This window comes from Bombina bombina, chromosome 6 (genome assembly GCF_027579735.1).
Source record: "Bombina bombina isolate aBomBom1 chromosome 6, aBomBom1.pri, whole genome shotgun sequence".
Taxonomy (NCBI): domain Eukaryota; kingdom Metazoa; phylum Chordata; class Amphibia; order Anura; family Bombinatoridae; genus Bombina; species Bombina bombina.
This window is the reverse complement of record NC_069504.1, coordinates 976,409,937-976,434,242: the sequence shown is the minus strand read 5'-3', so window position 1 is coordinate 976,434,242 and position 24,306 is coordinate 976,409,937. Positions and strand designations below refer to the sequence as shown.

The following is a 24,306-nucleotide window of genomic DNA, read 5'->3' as shown; positions in this document are numbered from 1 at the left end:
GGAGGCGGCAGTGTCCCAGTTATGGAGGTTTCTTGGTGACAGATGTCTCTGATTCAGACTCTATTTCTTGCGAAGAATATGAATTGGCCCTGGTGATAAATGCCCATCAGCTATGTTCCGAATGCCGTTTTAGAGTGCTCTGTTCCTCGGGATCGGGGAATCGGGTGCCCACTGAGCTATCCGTCTCTGGGGATTCTATTTCTCACAAGACGAGTTCCCTACCATCAACTCTTACAACGCATGCAGGTAACCCAAACGCTACTTATCCTTTCTAGGGAGTGTGGCCTGTTCCCACCGGAGGTTACGGCATGGTTCCGCATGGCCATATCTTTGGCGCTGGCGCATCTGCACCTCCCGGGAGTGTGCTTACGATTTTGTCCGTGTTTGGTTAACTGGGGCTTATCAGGCGTGGGATCGCCTGGTCTAGTTCAGCCTTCTGGGGGAGCGACTGCCCCTGAAGCCTCAGGGGGTCAACCTTTGGGGCTGGTGTTTCCTTTTGTCCCGGCGGAGGTATGTTGCGCCTTTCATTATAGACTGGTGCACTATCGTGTCCTACTAAGGCAAGTTTTTGGCGTTGCTGGAGGATCCCACTCTTAATGGGTCTGGGGATTCTCAGTCTTACTCCGACTGGCTTGCATACATAGATATAAGGGGATGAAGTAATCTTCTTTGTTATTTGTGTATCCTTTTCCAGTTCTGAGTTTGGAAGTCTCGGGCCCCTGTTGGGCTGGTCCTGCGGGTCTGTCCGTTCTTCCTGCCTTATCTTTTATTTTCATCCGGTGAGGATGATTTTTATTTGGTTTAAAGCTCATGTTGTAGTGTTATTTTTCCTTCAGGAACTTTCCTCTCTGAAATTGATATTCACTCTGTTTACAAAAGTCTGTCTGACTGTTCTGTATCCCTCCATCATCGAGGGAGACTCTATGTGGCCTTGACAGTGCTGGGGCCCTTGGTTTCAGGCTGGTCCTGACTGGGTACAAATCCTTCTGTCTTTGAGGCCTAGTTTAGACACGTGGCACCTTTTATGTCTCGTTGGTCCGGGGAGGGCGCCCAGTGATCACAATATGATTGTGTGATTGTCTTGTTTTACAAGCTTCAACTAGCATCCTGAGAGGACTTGAGGGTCCGTGGTTGCTTAGGGGCATGGTGGATTGGTTCAGTCCTCATTCGCCTTTAAATCTAGTGGGCCAGGACTCCGTTGAGATCTACGGCGACATGCTCAGTCGTATCCAAATTTTTTGGGAACTAGAGTATTCCTTCCTGTTGTGGGTTGGAGGCTTGGAGGATTTAGGTCCTCATACCACCTTCTTACAGTTTTGCCTTTCATGGTCTCTTTGGAAGTGTCCTTTTAGGACTTATTCCTTTTAGAGGTTCTCTTCCTTTGGGTCGAGACTTTCTGGACTTCGTCCAGTTTTGTGTGGGGGCTTTGGCTGCTTAGTGATTTAGTGAAGGCCGTGAGGCTCTGTCTTCCTTTCTGGAGTTAGTCGTCTCCATATCAGGGGCGATAGGAGGTGTTGTCTATTTTTCCAAGCTTTTTGCTTAGGGGATCTGCCTGGGTTTGGAATGCTTTCCATTCTTCTCCCTGGGGTGTGGTCCTCTGGAACATTGATCTGAAAGGATATTGGAGACTAGCCTTTCTTCTACTCTCTTTCGGGTGACTCTGTTCTCATTTTTATTTCCCTTAGTGCTGCCCTTGGGGCCTTTGGGCTCTAGAAAAATTGTGTGACTTTGTCCCGGCCTAGTACCTTGCTGGGGGGGTGTTGACCTCTGGCTAAGGGTGTTCTCTTCCCTTTGGGCTGGGAATTACGAGTCCTGTACCCGTTTTCTTTGTTTCCCGGGTTTTATCCCCTGTGAGGTCTGATTGCTTCAGACAGGGTATCTTGTGTTCCCTGAGGGTGTCATTCATTCTAGGACGATTCTGGGTACCGAGTCTGGAGTTCTTGTCTTGGATCCTTCTTGGATATCTGGAAACTTATGATCCGATGGATTGGTTCGGGACAACCCAGTCTTTTTCAGGGACCCTATGTTGCGACATAGGGGGATAGCTCATTGGGCTTCCAAGCAGGTAGGCCAGAGTTTTCATCCACCTTCGGGTACTGGTTATAAACTTTAAGGCCTGACTTGTCCTTCAGAGGGAGTGTGCTCCTCTATGGGGAGTTTTTTTTCTCTGTTGGGTCAACAGTGGTGTCTGGATGATTTTTCATTCGGTCCATGTTTTGATCATACTATGGCTTCATGTCTTGTGGACATGTACGCTGTTCTTATCTGTGCCCTTCCCTTTGGAGGGGATAGTTTATCTTCCTTATGAGTTGGGGTTTCCTGTCTCTGGAGGGTCCTTGTCCTGCCCTGTGTGTAGGAGGTTGGATCAGGTGGCTTATTTCTGTAAGGACAGCATCTGCTGCTCTGTGGGCTCTGTTCCACCTGTTGGAAATTGGTCTCTCTATGTACTGAGACTGTTTAGGAGAGTTTTGACAGGTCTTCCTACGGTTCTATTGCACTTTTCTCTGTTCCAGGTCCTATGGGGTTCTCCTTGGGAGTGCCTAATTTTGGAGGAGCAGATTGGATTGGCACCAGAGCTCTGTTGGGGTGGGTGAGTCCCCCCTTTTTTTTCCAAATCCTTAGGGGTTTGTGGTTGGGGTCTTCTGTCCCCCTGTCTATCAAACATGTCTGTCGCTTGGGCTGGTCTGGTGTTGGAGCAGGATCTGAGATCTGTTGCTCTGCTATTTTGTCCTCGGAGCATTCGAGGTACAGTAAGCCTTTTTGGGATTTGTGGGAAGGACTGGCGGGCTCTTTGATAGCCTGCGACATCCGCTAGTTAGTGGATACTTAGCAATCTGAATGAACCTATCTTCAGCTGCTTCTACTTGCCCTGCAAGTATTTAAGTTTCAGAGTCATTTTTAGATGACTGCAGCGTGCAGTGTTTTTTGCTTCAGATGTTGTTCGTCAGACCTATTGAGCTTGCTGCACGAGGTTTCGTTCAGAATATTTCGGTATTCTGAGATACCTTTTTGCGACTTGGGGACTTTCGTCTTCAGTTGCTTCTAGAGTGCGGTTGTACTGTGTTAGGGGAAGATCCTCTCTCTGTTTCAGACTCCCGGCTTTATCCCATGGTTTCTGAATTTCTGGGGTCTGGGCGTTGCCTCCCCTTGTTTCTATGAGACTGGTTGGGTCTCTGTTAGCCTGACCCGGTTTCTCTGGTTTTTGCTCTGTGTTTTTATTTAGGACTCGTTGTGCCCTTTTTAGGGTTTTTTTTCTGGAGCTCCTTATGCTAACTGGAAGCTAGCTCAGCATACTAATGCACTGTGGCTACTCTGCACTGTAGCAAACCGAAGGTTTCAAGTTCAATAACTAGCGAGGTCTACTCAGCCTTTCCTCCTTTCAAGGTTGATAAAATGAGCAGCGCCTTAAATGGGATTAGCCGTGCTTTACAAGTACAATCATGTTTTCTCCGTGCCTATTCTTCTTTGTGGAAGAATAGGGTAGTTTGTTCCCTTTCTTTAGTAAGGGGTGTGTTGTTTGGAGACCGACTGCTGGGGAGGTGTCTCTTGGAGGCTGTTGACTCAGTTGAGTCTAGTTCCTGCGGTCTCTAGCAAGGCTGTGGACTATCTGTGGGTCAGTGTCCTTGGGCCTTTTCCTTTTGTTCAAAGTTGTCCTCGGCTTCGGATGAAGCAGGATTTTGTTGGGTAGGGGTTTTCAGGCCTGGTGCCCTCAGAACGGGCCGCCTCTTGTACCCTCCCGTTTTTGCATTCAGTGTCCTCTATAGCTTGGGTATCGTTTTCCCAAAAGTAATGAATGCAGCTGTGGACTCTTTCCATTTATGAAGAAAAACTGAAATTATATTTACCTGATAATTTTCTTTCTTCTACTAGCTACGACGAGTCCACAGATTCATCCTTACTTGTGGGATATTATCCTCCTGCTAACAGGAAGTGGCAAAGAGCACCACAGCAGAGCTGTATATATAGCTCCTCCCTTCTCTCCACCCCCAGTCATTCTCTTTGGCTATAATAGTAATAAGAAGAGGTAAAGTGAAAGAGGTGTTAAAATTTTAGTTTTTATTTTCTTCAAGCAAGACTTTTTTATTTTAAATGTTACCGGTGAGTATTATTTTTCCTCAGGCAGCAGATGGAAGAAGATTTCTGCCTGGAGGTTGATGATCTTAGCAGTTGTCACTAAGATCCAGATGAGTTCCCACAGAATGGCTGAGGAGTACTAGAGAAGCTTCAGTGTGGGGAACGTTTTTCATGCTACAAACATTGAGGTATGTTCAGTCATTTATTTCTGGAGAGACTGTGATATTTCAGAACAGGCTGACACAGTTCCCATGAGGGAAGAGGTAAGCAGTAATCCTATAAATAAGAAGGGGTATTACTGGAGACCTGTGTATGAATGATTATGGGCTAAATGCAGCAAATGATGGCAGCATGGTTAGACACTGGGGCAGCATAACGTTATATTGCAGTTTTATGTTCACTGTTACTGAGCATTGTATTGGAGGTTTTTCACATGGCTTTATTTGTTATTTGGGTTGCTAAAACCCACATGGCTAGTTCCTATACCGCTTCCTTGCGTTTTTTTAGGCTGAGAGACATCGCATATGATGGGCGGGGCCTAATTTTCGTACCTCAGATGCGCAGTTGATCTTCACAAGAAGGCAGCAAACTTCAGCTTCGGTTGGGCCCAAACAGAGACATAGGCTAACGGAGTCATAGTGAGACTTGTCAGACCCCTGAGGGCAGGTAGTCGCCACAGCAGAGCTGTGGCGAGGTGCAGGGGGTTGTTAATTTGTTTTTTATAAAGTTTTGGGAATAACGTTTTTCTTATAGAGGGTTAATTTGTCCCTTACTTGTGTGTGCAATCTTAGCCTACAATATAAGAAGGATATATGCTAATATTGTGAGCGTTTTAGCATTTTAAAGCAGATTTGGAAAAATTGTGCGCTTTTTTACTTTTGAAAGGCGCAGTACCGTTTTTCAAAATTGGTGTTTTTTTCAATAAATAAAGTGTTTTCAAGACTTTTTGTGGTTATTACTAGCCTGTTCAACATGTCTGACAATGAGGAAAGTCAATGCTCTATGTGTTTAGAAGCCATTGTGGAACCCCCACTTACATTGTGTCCCTCATGTACTGAAAGGTCCTTACATTGCAAAGAACATATTTTAGGTGATAAAAGTATGTCTAAGGATGATTCTCAGTCTGAAGAAAATCAGGTTATGCTATCCAATTCTCCCCAAGTGTCACAACCTTTAACGCCCACTCAAGCGACGCCAAGTAATTCTAGTGCGTCTAATTCTTTTACTCTACAAGATATGGCTGCAGTTATGTCTACTACCCTTACAGAGGTATTATCTAAACTGCCAGGTTTACAAGGTAAGCGCAGTAGGTCCGGTATTAAGGTAAATGCTGAGCCCTCTGATGCTTTATTGGCCATTTCCGATGTACCCTCACAGTGTTCTGAGTTGGGGGTCGGGGAATTGCTGTCTGAGGGAAAGCTTTCAGATTCAGGAAATGTGTTTCCTCAGACAGATTCAGACGTGATGTCCTTTAAATTTAAGCTTGAACACCTCCGCCTATTACTCCGGGAGGTTTTAGCGACTCTGGATGATTGTGACCCTATTGTAATACCACCAGAGAAATTATGTAAGATGGATACATATCTAGAGGTACCAACTTACACTGATGTTGTTCCAGTCCCTAAAAGAATTTCGGACATTGTTACTAAGGAATGGGATAGACCAGGCATTCCGTTCTCTCCCCCTTTTAAGAAAATGTTTCCCATATCTGACACCATTCGGGATTCTTGGCAAACGGTCCCTAAGGTGGAGGGAGCTATTTCTACCCTAGCTAGGCTGACCATGCGTCCCGTTTTGAAAGGGACAGTACCGTTATTTTATGTTTTTTTCCCTGTCCCGTCGTTTCTTTATTAATAGTAATTTTGTCCCATTTTGAGGGTTATCAGACCGTGCGGGCAGCGCAAGTGTAATTTTTTATTGCACACACACCATTAAAAAAATGTTAAACTCCCCGCCGGCGGGGAGAGCAGTTTTTTAAGAAACTATTTTATTTTTTTTAACTGCAGCCGGGTTGGGGTTGGGTGGCCGTGCCCACATGATCCACAGCATGCAGTCTTAACAGTCTATGCCGCCCGCGCTCTTCAAAATTAGGGGCGTGTCATTGATAGGCGCCTATAAAGAGTCAGTGACAGCAGGTCAGTACTCAGTCGTGAGCTGTCAGACTGAGCCTAGGAGGGAGACTGGTCACTAGTCAGCGTGAGGGAAGTTAGATTACTAGCTAGCTCAGCTGCAGTAGTGCCAATACTTTACTAGTAACTTACACTCAGGACAGGCTCAGCACAGGGGTCGCAGGAATCAGACTAAAAATATCTGAGATTCAGTCAGTCATCATCTGGATCTGATGTGATGATCAATCATCTGCCTTTAGCCACTGCCTCACCATCATCCGAATTATAGGCTGACCTGACCATCACCAGACACCAGAGAGATAATTCTTGTTGCCATCTTCTTCTTGTTTGTGCCACAGACGTGTGAAGTGAACATACAAACTAGTGTTATAGTCTGGTCTGGAAGTAGATCGATTCAACTGTCTACAGTCTATGTTCTGAACTTCAGCTTCTGCAAGAATTGTGCACGGCCAAGATAAGACCAGTGTCTGTGTCTGGCAATCAATTAAATTAAATTAATTTTCATTTATTATATCATATGCTTATTATTATAATGCTGCTGCAGTGCTGGTTGTAGTACAGACGTTATAAAATAACGGTTATTATCAAGTAACTATGTAGTTCCACATTTTTATCAGTTCTTCCACCATTTACATGTGTAACAATGATTTTGGGCAACTCAGCTAAAACAAATCTACAACTACTATCCAGATATTCAAACCAAACGCAAGTTCAGAGGCTTTTACCCTTTAAAATCAGTTAATATGTGGGAATTTGCCTTGACAACATAGGATAATCTTACTTTTTTAAAGCATGTTTGTTGTTTGTATGATAAATTAAATTGTAATACTTTTGTTCACAAGCTTCAGAATCAGTTCTTATTATATAAGCATGTTCTTTTTGATTTTCTTTGTTTAAACAACAAATTTGGCTTGGGTATCCATCTGTTTAAAAGTGACAATGAGTCTGCTACAAGTTCCATAATATATATTAATATTAATAAATATTGTGTGGGGGGCATGATGGATGTGATCTAATGGAGGGAACCTTCATCTTTATAATGGTTATTGGATAAGTAATGTTATTTCCCTTAACAACAGTTATAATAAAAAGCATTTTATAGGGTGTCTTTATAAGTCAAAACATTTGTGCTTTATTTTTATATAGATTTGCCGATTTTCTGTGTGCATCAAATTTAAAGTAAAAATAATTTCATATACATGATACATTAGCCCATGGAGTGTGAGAAGTTTTATTATATGGTGTTGAAAGACCGAAATTTGCTGTGTAAATTTGTTTTATCAGATAAATATTCATGGTACAATCATGATGAAATACAGTCCCCCTCTAGCTCTACATCTACCTAAATTTTTTTTGTATGAGTTATTTTGTCACTGAAGGATAATTGTTGGCTCAATAGTTTAAATTCATGTCATAAAAGTTAACTTTTGTTAAAATCTTACTTTTTTTTCATATAAATAAAGAATATTAACCCCGTCCCGTTTTTGACCGCTCAATGTCCCGTTTTTGTCTCACGGAAATATGGTCAGCCTAACCCTAGCTAATCGTACAACTATACCTATTGAGGACAGTTGTGCTTTCAAAGATCCTATGGATAAAAAATTAGAGGGTCTTCTAAAGAAATTGTTTATTCATCAGGGTTTTCTTCTACAACCTATAGCATGCATTGTTCCAGTTACTACTGCAGCAGCTTTTTGGTAAGAGGCTCTAGAAGAGTCTCTTAAGGTTGAGACCCCATTAGATGATATTTTGGATAGAATTAAGGCTCTCAAGCTAGCTAATTCTTTTATTACCGATGCCGCTTTTCAAATGGCTGAATTAGTAGCGAAAAATGCAGGTTTTGCCATTTTAGAGAGTAGAGCGTTATGGCTTAAATCTTGGTCTGCTGATGTGTCATCAAAATCTAAGCTTTTAGCTATTCCTTTTAAAGGTAAGAGTAGACCCTATTCGGGCCTGAACTGAAGGAAATTATTTCTGACATTACTGGAGGTAAAGGTCATGCCCTGCCTCAGGATAAGACTGTTAAGATGAGGGCTAAACAAAATAATTTTCGTTCCTTTCGAAACTTTAAAGGTGGACCCTCTACTTCTTCTTCCGCCACAAAGCAGGAGGGGAATTTTGCATAATCCAAGTCAGTCTGGAGACCTAACCAGGCCTGGAATAAAGGTAAACAAGTCAAGAAGCCCACTGCTGCTACCAAGACAGCATGAAGGGGCAGCCCCTGATCCGGGACCAGATTTAGTAGGGGGCAGACTTTTTCTCTTCGCTCAGGCTTGGGCAAGGGATGTTCAGGAACCCTGGGCATTAGAAATTGTGACCCAGGGGTATCAGTTGGAATTCAAGGATTTTCTCCCAAGAGGGAGATTTCATCTTTCACGTTTGTCTGTAGACCAGACAAAAAGAGAGGCGTTCTTACGCGGTGTAAAAGACCTCTATACCATGGGTGTGATTTGTCCAGTACCAAAACTGGAACAGGGACAGGGGTTTTACTCAAATCTATTCGTGGTTCCCAAAAAAGAGGGAACCTTCAGATCGATTTTACATCTCAAACGCCTAAACAAATTTCTCAGAGTCCCATCGTTCAAGATTGAGACTATACGAACAATTTTACCAATGATCCAGGAGGGTCAATATATGACCACCGTGGACCTGAAGGATGCGTATCTTCACATTCCTATCCACAAGGATCATCATCAGTTTTTAAGGTTCGCCTTTCTGGACGAACACTATAAGTTCATGGCCCTTCCCTTCGGGTTGGCTACATCTCCCAGAATCTTCACAAAAGTGCTAGGGTCCCTTTGGCGGTTCTCAGGCCGCGGGGCATAGAAGTGGTGCCCTATCTGGACGATATTTTGATCCAGGCGTCAACTTATCATCTGATCAAATCTCACATGGGCATCGTGTTGGCATTTCTAAGAACTCACGGTTGGAAAGTGAATATAGAAAAGAGTTCACTAGTTCCACTAACAAGAGTTCCATTCTTGGGAACTCAGATAGACTCGGTAGACATGAAAATATTTCTGACGGAGGTCAGAAAGTCAAAGATTCTAAATACTTGCCAAGCACTTCAGTCCATTCCTCGGCCATCAGTGGCTCAGTGTATGGAGGTCATTGGATTAATGGTAGCGGCAATGGCCATCTTCCTGTTTGCTCACTTTCATCTCAGACCACTGCAGCTGTGCATGCTCAGACAGTGGAATGGGGATTATGCGAATTTATCTCCTCAGATAAATCTAGATCAAGAAACCAGAGACTCTCTTCTTTGGTGGTTGTCACAGGATCATCTGTCCCAGGGAATGTGCTTCCGCAGGCCAGCATGGGTAATAGTGACAACGGACGCCAGCCTCTTGGGCTGCGGTGCAGTCTGGAATTCCCTGAAGGCTCAGGGTGTTTGGATTCAGGAAGAGTCTCTACTACCAATCAATATTCTGGAACTGAGAGCAACATTCAACGCGCTTCAGGCGTTGCCTCAGTTGGCTTTGACCAAATTCATAAGATTTCAGTCGGACAATATCACGACTGTAGCATATATCAATCATCAAGGGGGAACAAGGAGTTCTCTAGCGATGATAGAGGTTTCAAAGATAATCCGATGGGCGGAGGCTCACTCTTGCCATCTATCAGCAATCTATATCCCAGGAGTAGAGAACTGGGAAGCGGATTTTCTAAGTCGTCAGACTTTTCATCCGGGGGAGTGGGAACTCCATCCGGAGGTGTTTGCATCATTGATTTGATAATGGGGCACACTGGAATTGGATCTGATGGCATCTCGTCAGAATGCCAAACTTCCTCATTACGGGTCCAGGTCAAGGGATCCCCAAGCTGTACTGATAGATGCTCTAGCAGTACCTTGGTCGTTCAACCTGGCTTATGTGTTTCCACCATTTCCTCTCCTGCCTCGTGTGATTGCAAGAATCAAACAGGAGAGAGTTTCGGTAATCCTAATAGCGCCTGCATGGCCACGCAGGACTTGGTATGCGGATCTAGTGGACATGTCCTCTCTGCCACCGTGGAAACTTCCGTTGAGACAGGACCTTCTCATTCAAGGTCTGTTCCAACATCCAAATCTAAATTCTCTGCAGTTGACTGCCTGGAAATTGAACGCTTGATCTTATCTAAGTGGGGTTTCTCTGAGTCAGTCATTGATACTTTGATTCAGGCTCGCAAGCCTGTCACTAGAAAGATTTACCATAAGATATGGCGTAAATATCTTTATTGGTGCGAATCCAAGGGCTACTCATGGAGTAGGGTTAGGATTCCTAGGATTTTGTCCTTTCTCCAAGAAGGATTGGAGAAGGGATTATCAGCTAGTTCCTTGAAGGGACAAATTTCTGCTTTGTCAATTCTACTACACAAGCGTCTGGCGGATGTCCCAGACGTTCAGTCTTTTTGTCAGGCTTTAATCAGAATCAAGCCTGTATTTAAACCAATTGCTCCGCCATGGAGTTTGAATTTAGTTCTCAATGTTCTTCAAGGGGTTCCGTTTGAACCTATGCATTCCATAGATATTAAGCTTTTATCTTGGAAAGTTTTGTTTTTAGTTGCTATCTCTTCTGCTCGAAGAGTTTCTGAGCTTTCTGCGTTACAATGTGATTCGCCTTATCTTATATTCCATTCTGATAAGGTGGTTTTGCGTACTAAACCTGGATTCCTTCCTAAGGTTGTTTCAAATAAGAATATTAATCAGGAAATTGTTGTTCCTTCTTTGTGTCCTAATCCTTCTTCTAAGAAGGAGCGTCTGTTACATAACTTGGACGTGGTTCGGGCCTTGAAGTTTTACTTACAAGCGACCAAGGATTTCCGTCAAACATCTTCTTTATTTGTTGTTTATTCTCTTTCTTTTTGGCTGAAAGGCATTATCTGCCTGGCATACGAGACTGCTGGACAACAGCCTCCTGAAAAGGTTACGGCTCATTCTACTAGAGCTGTGGCTTCCACATGGGCTTCTGTTGAACAGATTTGTAAGGCTGCGACTTGGTCCTCCCTTCATACTTTTTCCAAATTTTCCAAATTTGATACTTTTGCTTCTTCTGAGGCTATTTTTGGGAGAAAAGTTCTTCAAGCAGTGGTGCCTTCCGTTTAGGTATCTGTCTTGTCCCTCCCGTTCATCCGTGTCCTGTTGCTTTGGTATTGTATCCCACAAGTAAGGATGAATCCGTGGACTCATCATATCTAGTAGAAGAAAATTACATTTATGCTTACCTGATAAATTGATTTCTTCTACGATACGATGAGTCCACGGCTCTCCCTGTCATTTTAGACAGATTATATTTTTGTTTTCAAAACTTCAGTCACCTCTGCACCTTTTAGCTTTTCTTTTTTCTTCTTATACCTTCGGTCGAATGACTGGTGGTGGAGAGAAGAGAGGAGCTATATATACAGCTCTGCTGTGGTGCTCTTTACCACTTCCTGTTAGCAGGGGGATAATATCCCACAAGTAAGGATGAATCCGTGGACTCGTCATATCGTAGAGGAAATCAATTTATCAGTTAAGCATAAATTTCCTTTTTCTTCAGATAGAAAGAGTCCACAGCTCTCCGCCCATATTTTTTCTGTGGAGCGTCAGATGTTTTTGTTCTTCTGGCACTTTTTCACCCTGATGTTTCTTCTACTTTTCCTTCTTCCTCGGCAGAATCACTGGGGAATGAGGGAAGTGGGAGGAGTATTTAATCCTTTGACTGGGGTGTCTTTGCCTCCTCTTGGTGGCCAGGTTCTAAATTCCCAAAAGTAATGAATACAGCTGTGGACTCTTTCCATCTGAAGAAAAGATAATTATCAGCTAAGCATAATTTAAGTTTTTTTTCTTGGATAGCGCAGGGTGCACTATTATCTCTCATATTACAAGTGGTGAGTTAAAAAGCGCTCTAAGAGCCTTGGAGAAAAGTGTTAATGCTTGAGTATATACTGTATATGTGTGAGTATATGATTGTGTCTGCATATAAGTGTGTGTGTATATATATATAAAAAATATTATAGCTACAAGAAAAAGAAATATACGTTTGTATATTCGTGCAGAGAGGGATTTCATCACTCTTTTGTTGCTCAAGGCGGGTTTCCCAGATGGAGAGACACCCACACCACAGACAAGCCAAGGAATAGCGGCCAACAAGATATTATAATTCAGAGACTATGGGGGGTAGTTATCAATGTGTCAACTTTCCTGCCTTTGCCAGCCCAATACGCCCGCCTAAGCTCGCCTCACATCGCCGCTGCGGACCTGAAAAATTTCGCCTAAGTTATCAAATAAAGCTGTCAAAAAGCCGCGCACCAAGTACGGGGCGATGAGCAGCGGACTGTGAGAGTTATCACTCATCCGATCTCGCTGCTCTTCGGCTTTTTCCCAGCTTTATTGCTAGCCTGTCACTAAGCACCCACACTATCTACACTGTTCTACCCCCTATACTCTATAATAAAGTTATTAACCCCTATCCTGCTGATCCCGCACCTCGCCGCAACTAAATAAATAGTTTAACTCCTAAACCGCCGCTCCCAGACCCTGCCGCAACCTATATTAAATTTATTAACCCCTAATCTGCCCCCCTACCCCGTCGCCACCTATAATAAATTTATTAACCCCTATCCTGCCCCCCACTACACCGCCGCCACTGTAATAAATTTATTAACCCCTAAACCTAAGTCTAACACTAACCCTAACACCCCCCTAACTTAAATATTAATTAAATAAATCTAAATAATATTTCTATTATGAACTAAATTAATCCTATTTAAAACTAAATACTTACCTTTAAAATAAACCCTAATATAGCTACAATATAAATAATAATTATATTGTAGCTATCTTAGGATTTATTTTTATTTTACAGGTAACTTTCAATTTATTTTAACTAGGTACAAAAGCTATTAAATAGTTATTAACTATTTAATAGCTTACCTAGCTAAAATAAAGAGAAATTTACCTGTATCGGAACAGCCAATAGAATGCGAGCTCAATATGATTGGCTGATTGGATCAGCCTATCGGATTGAAGTTGAATCTGATTGGCTGATTCAATCAGCCAATCAGATTTTTCCTACCTTAATTCCGATTGGCTGATAGAATCCTTTAAGGGACGCCATCTTGGATGACGTCCCTTAAAGGAGCCTTCATTCGTCGGTAGTCCGTCGGTAAAGAAGGATGTTCCGCGTCGTCGGGATGAAGATTAAAGACCCCGCTTGGAAGATGACATCGCCCGGATAGAAGACTTCTTCAGCGCCGCTTGGAAGATGACATCGCCCGGATGGAAGACTTCTTCAGCGCCGACTGGAGGATCACTTCATCGGATGGAAGATTTCTTCAGTGCCCCTTGGAGGATAACTTCTGCCGCTCCGGGTCTCCTCTTTGGTTCCATCGCTGCTCGGCTGAGTGAAGACGACTCAAGGTAGGATGATCTTCAGGGGATTAGTGTTAGGTTATTTTAAGGGGGGTTTGGGTTAGATTAGGGGTATGTGGGTGGTGGGTTTTAATGTTGGGGGGGGGTTGTATTTTTCTTTTACAGGCAAAAGAGCTGAATTCTTTGGGGCATGCCCCACAAAAAGCCCTTTTAAGGGCTGGTAAGGTAAAAGAGCTTTGAACTTTTTTAATTTAGAAAAGGGTAGGGCATTTTTTTATTTTGGGGGGGGTTGTTATTTTATTAGGGGGCTTAGATTAGGTGTAAGTAGCTTAAAATTGTTGTAATATTTTGAAATGTTTGTAACTTATTTTTTTTTATTTTTTGTAACTTAGCTTTTTTTATTTTTTGTACTTTAGTTAGTTTATGTAATTGTAATTAATTGTAGTTATTTGTAGTTAATTTATTTAATTAATTTAATGATAGTGTAGTGTTAGGTTTAATTGTAACTTAGGTTAGGATTTATTTTACAGGTAATTTTGTATTTCTTTTAGCTAGGTAGTTATTAAATATTTAATAACTATTTAATAACTATTCTAACTAGCTAAAATAAATACAAAGTTACCTGTAAAATAAATATAAATCCTAAGATAGCTACAATGTAATTATTAATTACATTGTAGCTATCTTAGGGTTTATTTTACAGGTAAGTATTTAGTTTTAAATAGGAATAATTTATTTAAGTATAGTATAGTGTTAGGTGTAATTGTAACTTAGGTTAGTTTTTATTTTACAGGTAAATTTCTCTTTATTTTAGCTAGGTAAGCTATTAAATAGTTAATAACTATTTAATAGCTATTGTACCTAGTTAAAATAAATTGAAAGTTACCTGTAAAATAAAAATAAATTCTAAGATAGCTACAATATAATTATTATTTATATTGTAGCTATATTAGGGTTTATTTTAAAGGTAAGTATTTAGTTTTAAATAGGAATAATTTAGTTCATAATATAAATATTATTTAGATTTATTTAATTAATATTTAAGTTAGGGGGGTGTTAGGGTTAGTGTTAGACTTAGGTTTAGGGGTTAATAAATTTATTACAGTGGCGGCGGTGTAGTGGGGGGCAGGATAGGGGTTAATAAATTTATTATAGGTGGCGACGGGGTAGGGGGGCAGATTAGGGGTTAATAAATTTAATATAGGTTGCGGCAGGGTCTGGGAGCGGCGGTTTAGGAGTTAAACTATTTATTTAGTTGCGGCGAGGTGCGGGATCAGCAGGATAGGGGTTAATAGCTTTATTATAGAGGGCGGCGGTATAGGGGGGGAAGGATAGGGGTTACTAGGTATAATGTAGGTGGCGGTGGGCTCCGGGAGCGGCGGTTTAGGGGTTAATACATTTATTATAGTTGCAGTGGGCTCAGGGAGCGGCGGTTTAGGGGTTAATATGTATAGAGTAGCTTGGGGTGGGCTTCGGGAGCGGCGGTTTAGGGGGTAAACACTTTATTTAGCTGCGGCGGTGTAGGGGGGACAGCTTAGGGGTGTTTAGACTCGGGGTACATGTTAGGGTGTTAGGTGCAGACATCTCCTATAGAAATCAATGGGATGTCGGGCAGCAGCGAACTTGTACTTTCGCTATGGTCAGACTCCCATTGATTCCTATGGGATCCGCCGCCTCCAGGGTGGCAGTTTGAAAATCAGATACACTGGGCCGGAAAAGTGCCGAGCGTACCTGCTAGTTTTTTTATAACTAGCAAAAGTAGTCAGATAGTGCCGCACTTGTGTGCGGAACATCTGTAGTGAGGTAAGAATCGATCTGTGTCGGACTGAGTCCAGCGGATCGAAGTTTACGTCACAAAATTCTACTTTTGCTGGTCTCTAGCCTTTGATAACTAAGGCGAATCAGCCTCGCCACAAATACGCTGCAGAATTCCAGCGTATTTGAGGTTGACGGCTTGATAACTAGGCCCCTATTTATTAAGTCAAATAAAAGACATCAGATCAATCAGTGATGCATCACTATAATAAGCAAATATACTATTCATATTTCCACATAACAAATACAATATATGACCTAGGTTATGGCGAAAGCCACTAACATAAATCAACTAACTACATAAACATCTGGCCTCCAAATATAGGTAAATTATTCAGTGTCAACAAGAGGGCTTGTATGCAAGCGTAGGATACAACGGACTGTCCTGCCACTTTAAATTCCTTGAGGCAACAGGCCTATAATAGAGTCCAGCACACTTAGCAGAATTACCTCTCAGTATTTACACCAAGCAGAGGTTACGAGGTAAAGGCGTCCTCTCAAATCTGCTTTGTGTGTGAAAGCAGATGTATGTATGTGTGTGCATGTATGTGTATATATATATATATATATATATATACTGTATATTTGTGTGTATATATGTATGTATGTGTGTGCATGTATGTGTATATATATATATATATATATATATATATATACTGTATATTTGTGTGTATATATGTATGTATGTGTGTGCATGTATGTGTGTATATATATATATATATATATACTGTATATTTGTGTGTATATATGTATGTATGTGTGTGCATGTATGTGTATATATATATATATATATATATATATATATATATACTGTATATTTGTGTGTATATATGTATGTATGTGTGTGCATGTATGTGTATATATATATATATATACTGTATATTTGTGTGTATATGTATGTATGTGTGTGCATGTATGTGTATATATATATATATATATATATATATATATATACTGTATATTTGTGTGTATATATGTATGTATGTGTGTGCATGTATGTGTGTGTGTATATATATATATACTGTATATTTGTGTGTATATATGTATGTATGTGTGTGCATGTATGTGTATATATATATATATATATACTGTATATTTGCGTGTATATATGTATGTATGTGTGTGCATGTATGTGTATATATATATATATATATATATATATACTGTATATTTGTGTGTATATATGTATGTATGTGTGTGCATGTATGTGTATATATATATATATATATATACTGTATATTTGTGTGTATATATGTATGTCTGTGTGTGCATGTATGTGTATATATATATATATATATATATATATATATACTGTATATTTGTGTGTATATATGTATGTATGTGTGTGCATGTATGTATATATATATATATATATATATATATATATACTGTATATTTGTGTGTATATATGTATGTATGTGTGTGCATGTATGTGTATATATATATATATATATATATATATATACTGTATATTTGTGTGTATATATGTATGTATGTGTTTGCATGTATGTGTATATATATATATATATATATACTGTATATTTGTGTGTATATATGTATGTATGTGTGTGCATGTATGTGTATATATATATATATATATATATATATATATATACTGTATATTTGTGTGTATATATGTATGTATGTGTGTGCATGTATGTGTATATATATATATATACTGTATATTTGTGTGTATATATGTATGTATGTGTGTGCATGTATGTGTATATATATATATATATATATATATATATATACTATATATTTGTGTGTATATATGTATGTATGTGTTTGCATGTATGTGTATATATATATATATACTGTATATTTGTGTGTATATATGTATGTATGTGTGTGCATGTATGTGTATATATATATATATATATATATATATATATACCGTATATTTGTGTGTATATGTATGTATGTGTGTGCATGTATGTGTATGTATATATATATATACTGTATATTTGTGTGTATATATGTATGTATGTGTGTGCATGTATGTGTATATATATATATATATATATATATACCGTATATTTGTGTGTATATGTATTTATGTGTGTGCATGTATGTGTATATATATATATATATATATATATATATATACCGTATATTTGTGTGTATATGTATGTATGTGTGTGCATGTATGTGTATGTATATATATATATACTGTATATTTGTGTGTATATATGTATGTATGTGTATGACTTAAGTGGTGTTAGCACACCTAATATTAATAAATTAATAAATTAATTTTCTTTCAGTTTCTTGCGTTTCATAGAGCTTTCTTAAAGGAAGCATGTTGTGTCTCTAAATCTAAGACTTCAATATAAGCCATAATTTAAAGTGAAAGAAAAGAGTGCACATTCCTGCTCCTGTTTAATTCACTCCTTGTCCTATTTGATAAACACAACACTAGTGTTAACCCTTATGTCTTCCACCATGTTATAGAGAATTTAAATGTGTTTTTTGTTCTGTTTTGTTTTTAGCAAACTGAGAAGCCATAAGTAAAGTTCTACATTATATTGTTCACAATTGATCTTATTTTTGTTTGTAGGTACAGCTGCAGTCTGTGGACTACTGTACCTTGCTGCGCGGTTCTGCTACTTTGAAGGCTATAAAACATCAGCACAGGGGAGGTAATGTATCATTTAAAGTGCTGCATAAGCAAATTCCAGGCTCTTAAAAAAAATTCACTGGTCATTACCTGAGGAGGTAGTGAATGCCAATATCTTAGATTCATTTAAATGGGTCACCTTTTTTAATGGGATTAATTGGAGCTTTTTTTTAAAATATATTACGATTTGTATAGGTTGAACTCGATGGGCTTCTGACTTTTTTCAACCTCATCTACTATGTTTACATTATATAGAACTCACAGCAAAATGTATAGGAGAGAGGAAGGAGAGTTCACCAGGACGGAGAGCTGATGTTTTGTGTGGTAACATACAATATTATATACAGGCTCTTTCTGTGAAAATGAGACATTCATTTATACTCACGGCAGGATAGTTTTAGATCTTAACATTTGTGGTGGTGGTGGGAGGGGGGCAGTAGTGGCTATAAATTAGGGGATATAGTTTAGAGTCTGATGGGTCTGTACACCCAGTATACTACTTTTCAGTGGTTTTGACATGTTAAAAAGGCTGCTTTAGACTTTTTTTAAATGAAAAGGCCAAGCTCATAAACAGTGAGTAGTGGTTATGAGTATCTATACACTAATAATAAGCAGACTGGGTGTGCCTGGCTATGTCTGCTGAGGTGTGCAGAGTACTGCATACAGAAAGTAGAGATGCAGTGCAGCATTCTAGGCATTTCGCATAATAGTGGCTATAAAGAAAATACAGCTGGCTCACAGAGGGAGTTTCTTAGGACCACATGCAGCAAGTAGCCCACCACTGCCTTAAGCAAAATTTAAACAGTAGGCCCCTAGATGTTAGCATCGCTCCAAATATTACCCAGGTGCCTTCTGGGACTGGGGGTCTGGGCTGTGTGATTGAGATATAAGGTTGGACCGGAAGGTGTTCTATAGGTGGGGCAGTGTCCAGAGAGGGTGCAGTCATGGGTGCACTATAGGTGTGGTTGGGGTGGTCAATGGTTGAGCCAGACCAGTGGCGGTTCCAGAAACCTTATGTGAACACTCCTGAGTAGAGACCTGGGTGTTCCGTGGGTGGGGACAGGGTTGGATCTCTTTTAGCAAAATAACGTTAAATTATTAACGAATGTTGAGTACAAACTGACTTCAATATCTACCTCAATTACCTCCAGAGCTATGTAGCAGTTAAACTATTTTTTTTGTGTGTTGAATCTTCCTAGCCTTACTGCACCTAATAATAGGGCTCCCACAGCCTTTAGTGATATCCATCCAAAAGGAGCATGTGACAATTATATTGGTCTCCTTGCAAGGAACCATCAGCATCCATAAATTATTTTTCTTTCATAAGGTGGTGAGAGTCCATGAGCCATTACTCCTGGGATTCAACTCCTGCCCAATAGGAGGAGGCACAGATTCCCAAAGCTTTAAGAGCACTTAATCCCTCCCACCTCTCTGGTATTCTAGTATTTTATTTGCCTGCATAGACAATTTTATTCTAAGTATATGACTTTAGCAGTGCTGACCAGAAGGGCTTTATCACTTAAGTTTATGTCAGCAAATAGAGTGTCCAAATATAGAGTTTTATCTCTCCTTTTAAAGGAAGAATTTATTTGGACCTGGTCTTGATATTATCCTTTTCAAAATCAGCATGAAGGTATGGCCCCAATCCAGATTCTTTTCTGGTAGGGGGCAGTTTACGCCTTTTTTAGAAGGCCTTTCACAGTCTGTCCAAGATCTCTCGGTTCCAAACATTGTGTCCCAGGATTTCTGAATAGATTTCAACTCAAAGCCTTTTCAAGGAAGGTGTCTTCTGTCTCCTTGGCTTTGTCATCTCGAAGGAGGGTTTTGCCATGGATCCTTCTAAGCTCACAGCAGTTCTGGAATGGCCTCAACCAACTTCATTAAAGGAAATACAGAGATTCTTGGGGTTCTCCGATTATTACTGCAAGTTTATAAAGAACTTTTCCCAGATAGTTGCTCGACTCACTGAGTTGACTAAACCGAACAAAGACTGCGAAAATTGGCCTCCTGAAGCCATGAATGCCTTCTCTCTTCTGAAAAAAGCCTTTTGTTCTGCTCCTGTGCTCTGCCATCCTGATCCTGACCTGCAGTTCTTTTTAGAGGTTGACGCCTCCGAGATTGGAGCTGGGGCAGTCTTAACTTCCAAGTTGCACTCTGTAGCCTTTTTCCCTAAATGCTTTACTCCTGCTGAGAGGAATTACGATGTGGGTAATCTTGAACTCATAGCCATAAAGATGGCCCTGACTGAATAGCGTCATTGGCTAGAAGGTTCCATCAACCCCATTCAAATTCTCACTGATCACAAGAATCTGACTTACCTAGAGACTGCTCATTGACTCAATCCTCGACAGGCCAGGTGGGCCTTGTTCTTTTTCCCATTTTAACTTTGTGGTCTCTTACTTTCCTGGGACCAAAAATAAAAAGGCTGACATCCTTTATCAGTCTAGTGATTCTTCTGAAGCTCCTTTTTAACACATCATACCCCCCTCCTCTGTGGTTGCTCAACTTAAAACCTCTCTTCTTCAAAGACTGCAACGTGCACAGTATAGAAAGCTTCCTGAAGCCCCCACGGCTCCTGATGTCTTCTTTGTACCTCTAAACCTATGCACCCATGTGCTTTCCTGGGCTCATGATAGTAAACTGTCAGGACATCCTGGTTTGACAAGAACTTTCAAGCTTCTTTCCCAACATGTATGGTGGCCTACCATGAAGTCTAACGTTTAGGATTATGTGAAAGCCTGCGTGACTTGTGCTGCCAATAAGACTCCCCGATCCTTGCCTCCTGGCTTACTACAACCATTGTCCATTTCCAAACAACCTTGGACACACATAACAATGGATTTCATTGTGGATCTCTCTCCTTCTGACCATCATACAGTCACCTGGGTTGCGGTGTATCAATTTTCCAGATTGGCTCATTTTGTACCCTTAAAGAAACTGCCATCTGCCCAAGAATTATCATCTCTTTTTCTCTTACATGTGGTACGATTACATGGCATTCCCGTGAATATTGTTTCCGACAGAGGCCACAATTCTCTACTTTTTGGAAAGCCCTTTGCAAGTTGATTGGAACCACTGTTTCCTTATCCTCTGGCTACCATCCTCAGACCAATGGGCTGACAGAGAGTGAATCAAGATCTCGAAGCCTATCTCAGAGCTTATGTTAATTCACTTCATACCAATTGGTCTGCATTGTTGCCCTTAGCCAAACTGGCAAAGAACACTCATTGGCACTCTTCTCTACAATGTTCTCCATTTCAAGCCGAAGCAGGTTTCCAACCTTGTGTCTTTCCTCTTTCCGCTCAGTCAACAGGGGTGCCTGTCGCAGACCAACATGTTACTAACCTCACTACTCATTGGCAATGTATTGACTCTCTGTTACATTCAGCTGTCTCCAGATACAAGAGATTTGCTGATCATCATCAAGCTACTGTTCATGCCTTTTTAGTAGGAGAAAGTGTCTGGGTCTCTACTCGACATGTTCGTCTACGTCAACCCAGTCATAAATTAGGGCCCAGATATATCAGCCCTTATAGAGTCCTTAAAAGACTGTTTCCTGTTGCGTACAAAGTGACCTTGCCCAGATCCCTGCTTATGCACCCAGTCTTTCACATCTCACTACTCAAGCCCTATATCAAGAACAGATATACTCGACTCAGACCTCCTCCTCCTCCGCTCTTAGTTCATGGTGAACCTGAGTACAAGGTTGTTAAGATACTGGACTACAGATACAGGCGCAGGCAACTGCAGTACCTTGTGCATTGGAAGGGTTACTCTGTGGCAGATCGTTCCTGGATTCCTGCCCGTGATGTGCATGCTCCTTCTTTGGTCTCCAGGTTCACTCTGCTCATCCCTCCAAGCCACATTAGGGTCCCGGAGGTACCCTTTGAGAAGGGGGCTCTGTCACGCAGCTCCGCTTCCTTTCCTGTGGCCATTGCCATGGATTCAGTTGGCTCTTTCCGGTTGCTGGAGTGGTTGCTAGGGACACGGTGGTGCTCTGGGCGCACTTGCTGAGACGTCATCCCTCTGAGCCTCCTGGAACTGTTCCTTGGCATGAACCTCGGGCTATGTAAGTACCTCTGTTCTCTACTTACATTGCCCAAGTATAGGTGTTGCTTTTCGTGCTCCTGGGTGCTGTGTACTTAATTACTGGACTGTTATTTTGTTGCCGAACTCTGCTTGTTTGACCACTCTGCCTGTTAACCCCTAAACTGCTGGATTGATATACTGCTGCTGAACTCTGCTTGTCTGACCACTCTGCCTGTTAACCCCTAAACTTCTGAATTGATATAGTGCTGCTGAACTCTGCTTGTCTGACCACTCTGCCTGTTAACCCCTAAACTTCTGAATTGATATAGTGCTGCTGAAATCTGCTTGTCTGACAACTCTGCCTGTCTTACCCTTTTACTGTTGGATTTCCCTTTTATACTGACTCCTGCCTGTTCCTGGTCCTTCATTGGTGTACCCCTAAACTGCTATTCTGCCGGATTTCCTTTCTATTGCCGCTACGGACTGCCCTGCCTACTGTGAGTATTGCTTACCTCATTTTACATACTTTCTCTGCTCTGGGATATTTCCTATCACTCCACTTGACGCAGGGATAAGAAGACTACTTGCCAAGTTTGGTTTGATAGAGGAATATCCCACGAGCATTACACCCTCATTCTTGGTGACTTCAACCTCCCTGTTGATAATCCCACTGCCTCCTCTGCAAAAAAGCTTCTGCAACTCACTTCCTCTTTCGGCCTGTCACAATGGACTGACTCTCCCACTCACAAAGATGGTCACTCCCTTGGTCTGATTTTCAGCTATCGATGCACTATCTCAAATTTCACAAACGCCTCTTTTCCTCTTTCTCACCATCACCTCCTCACTTGTAACATCATGTAGATCAGCAACAACTCGCTAGCTCTCTCGAACCTCTCCTCTCTTTCATCCCCTCCTTTTCCTGCCCTGATGAATGTATCTGCCACTACAACCCCACCCTTACATCGGTCCTTGACAATCTGGCCCCACTTACCATAGCTCGGAAATCATACACTCATCCTCAGCCCTGGCATACTCCTCTGACATGGTACCTATGCAGATGTTCCCGTACTGCTGAGCGACACTGGAGGAAATCTCTGAGTTCAGCTGACTTTCTTCACTATAAGTTAATCTTGAACTCTTACTATTCTGCCCTTAATCTATATAAAAACATTACTTCTATACTCTTATCTCTACTCTTTCTTCAAACCCAAAACATCTGTTCTCCACATTCAATACTCTTCTCCGCCCACCTCCCACTACAACTTCTCTCTCCGCTCAAGATTTTGCCAGCTACTTCAACAACAAAATTGACTCCATCAGAAATTAAATTGACTCACAACATACTACCGCCCCCCTCCCTAAAAGCTCACAATGATCCAAAACCCACATAGCCAAAAATTTAGCTCTTTTGTCCCTTTTACAGAGGAAGAAGTTTCAGCACTTATACTATCCTATGACCTCACTACCTATCCCCTCTACCTCATCCCCTAACAGCTACTCCCCTCCCTCTCTTCTACCCTTACCCCTATACTCACACACATCTTCAATCTCTCCCTCAGCACTGGTATATTTCCCTCATCTCTTAAACATGCACTGATCACACCTATCCTCAAAAAACCTTCTCTCGATCCAACCTCCCCATCCAACTACCGCCCTATTTCCCTAATCTCCTTAGCTTCAAAGCTTCTTGAAAAGCTAGTATATGCACGTCTATCCCATTTCCTTACATTAAACTCCCTCCTTGACCCACTACAATCTGGGTTTCGCCCCCTACACTCAATAGAGACAGCAAGTGTTAAGGTTACCAACTACCTACTTACAGAAAAATCCAAAGACCTCTTCTCTCTACTTATCCTCCTTGATCTGTCTGCAGCCTTTGATACTGTCGATCACCCTCTTTTACTCCAAACCCTCCATTTCGTCGGCATCTGCAAGACAGTTCTCTTGTGGTTCTCTTCCTATCTGCCTAACTGTACCTTTAGTGTAGCCTTCTCTTGGGAATCCTCTGCCGCGTTACCTCTTTCTGTGCGGGTACCTCAAGGCTCGGTCCTCAGTCCCCTCCTCTTCTCAATCTACACGTCCTCATTAGGTTCCTTAATAAAGTCCCACAGGTTTTATTATCATTTGTATGCTGATGACATCCAAATCTACCTCCCTGGACTAGAACTATCTCCTTCCTTGCTAACCCGTGTCACTAACTGTCTCTCTCATATCTCATCTTGGATGTCTTCTCACTACTTCAAGCTAAATCTCTCCAAAACTGAGCTCCTTATTCCCCCCCCCTCTTCTTCCAAAATCTCCACCCC

At 41.2% G+C, this 24,306-nt stretch overlaps 1 protein-coding gene across 4 annotated transcripts in view; it reads left to right on the top strand.

Moving 5' to 3' along the window:
• The window catches only part of LOC128664000 (leukotriene C4 synthase), a 305,297-nt gene that overhangs the window by 228,124 nt on the left and 52,867 nt on the right, over nt 1-24,306 (top strand). For all 4 annotated transcript variants that reach the window (XM_053718634.1, XM_053718637.1, XM_053718636.1 and 1 more), the window contains one exon: nt 17,912-17,993. In XM_053718634.1, the coding sequence (XP_053574609.1) occupies nt 17,912-17,993 (82 nt within the window). The remainder of the gene's footprint in view (nt 1-17,911; nt 17,994-24,306) is intronic.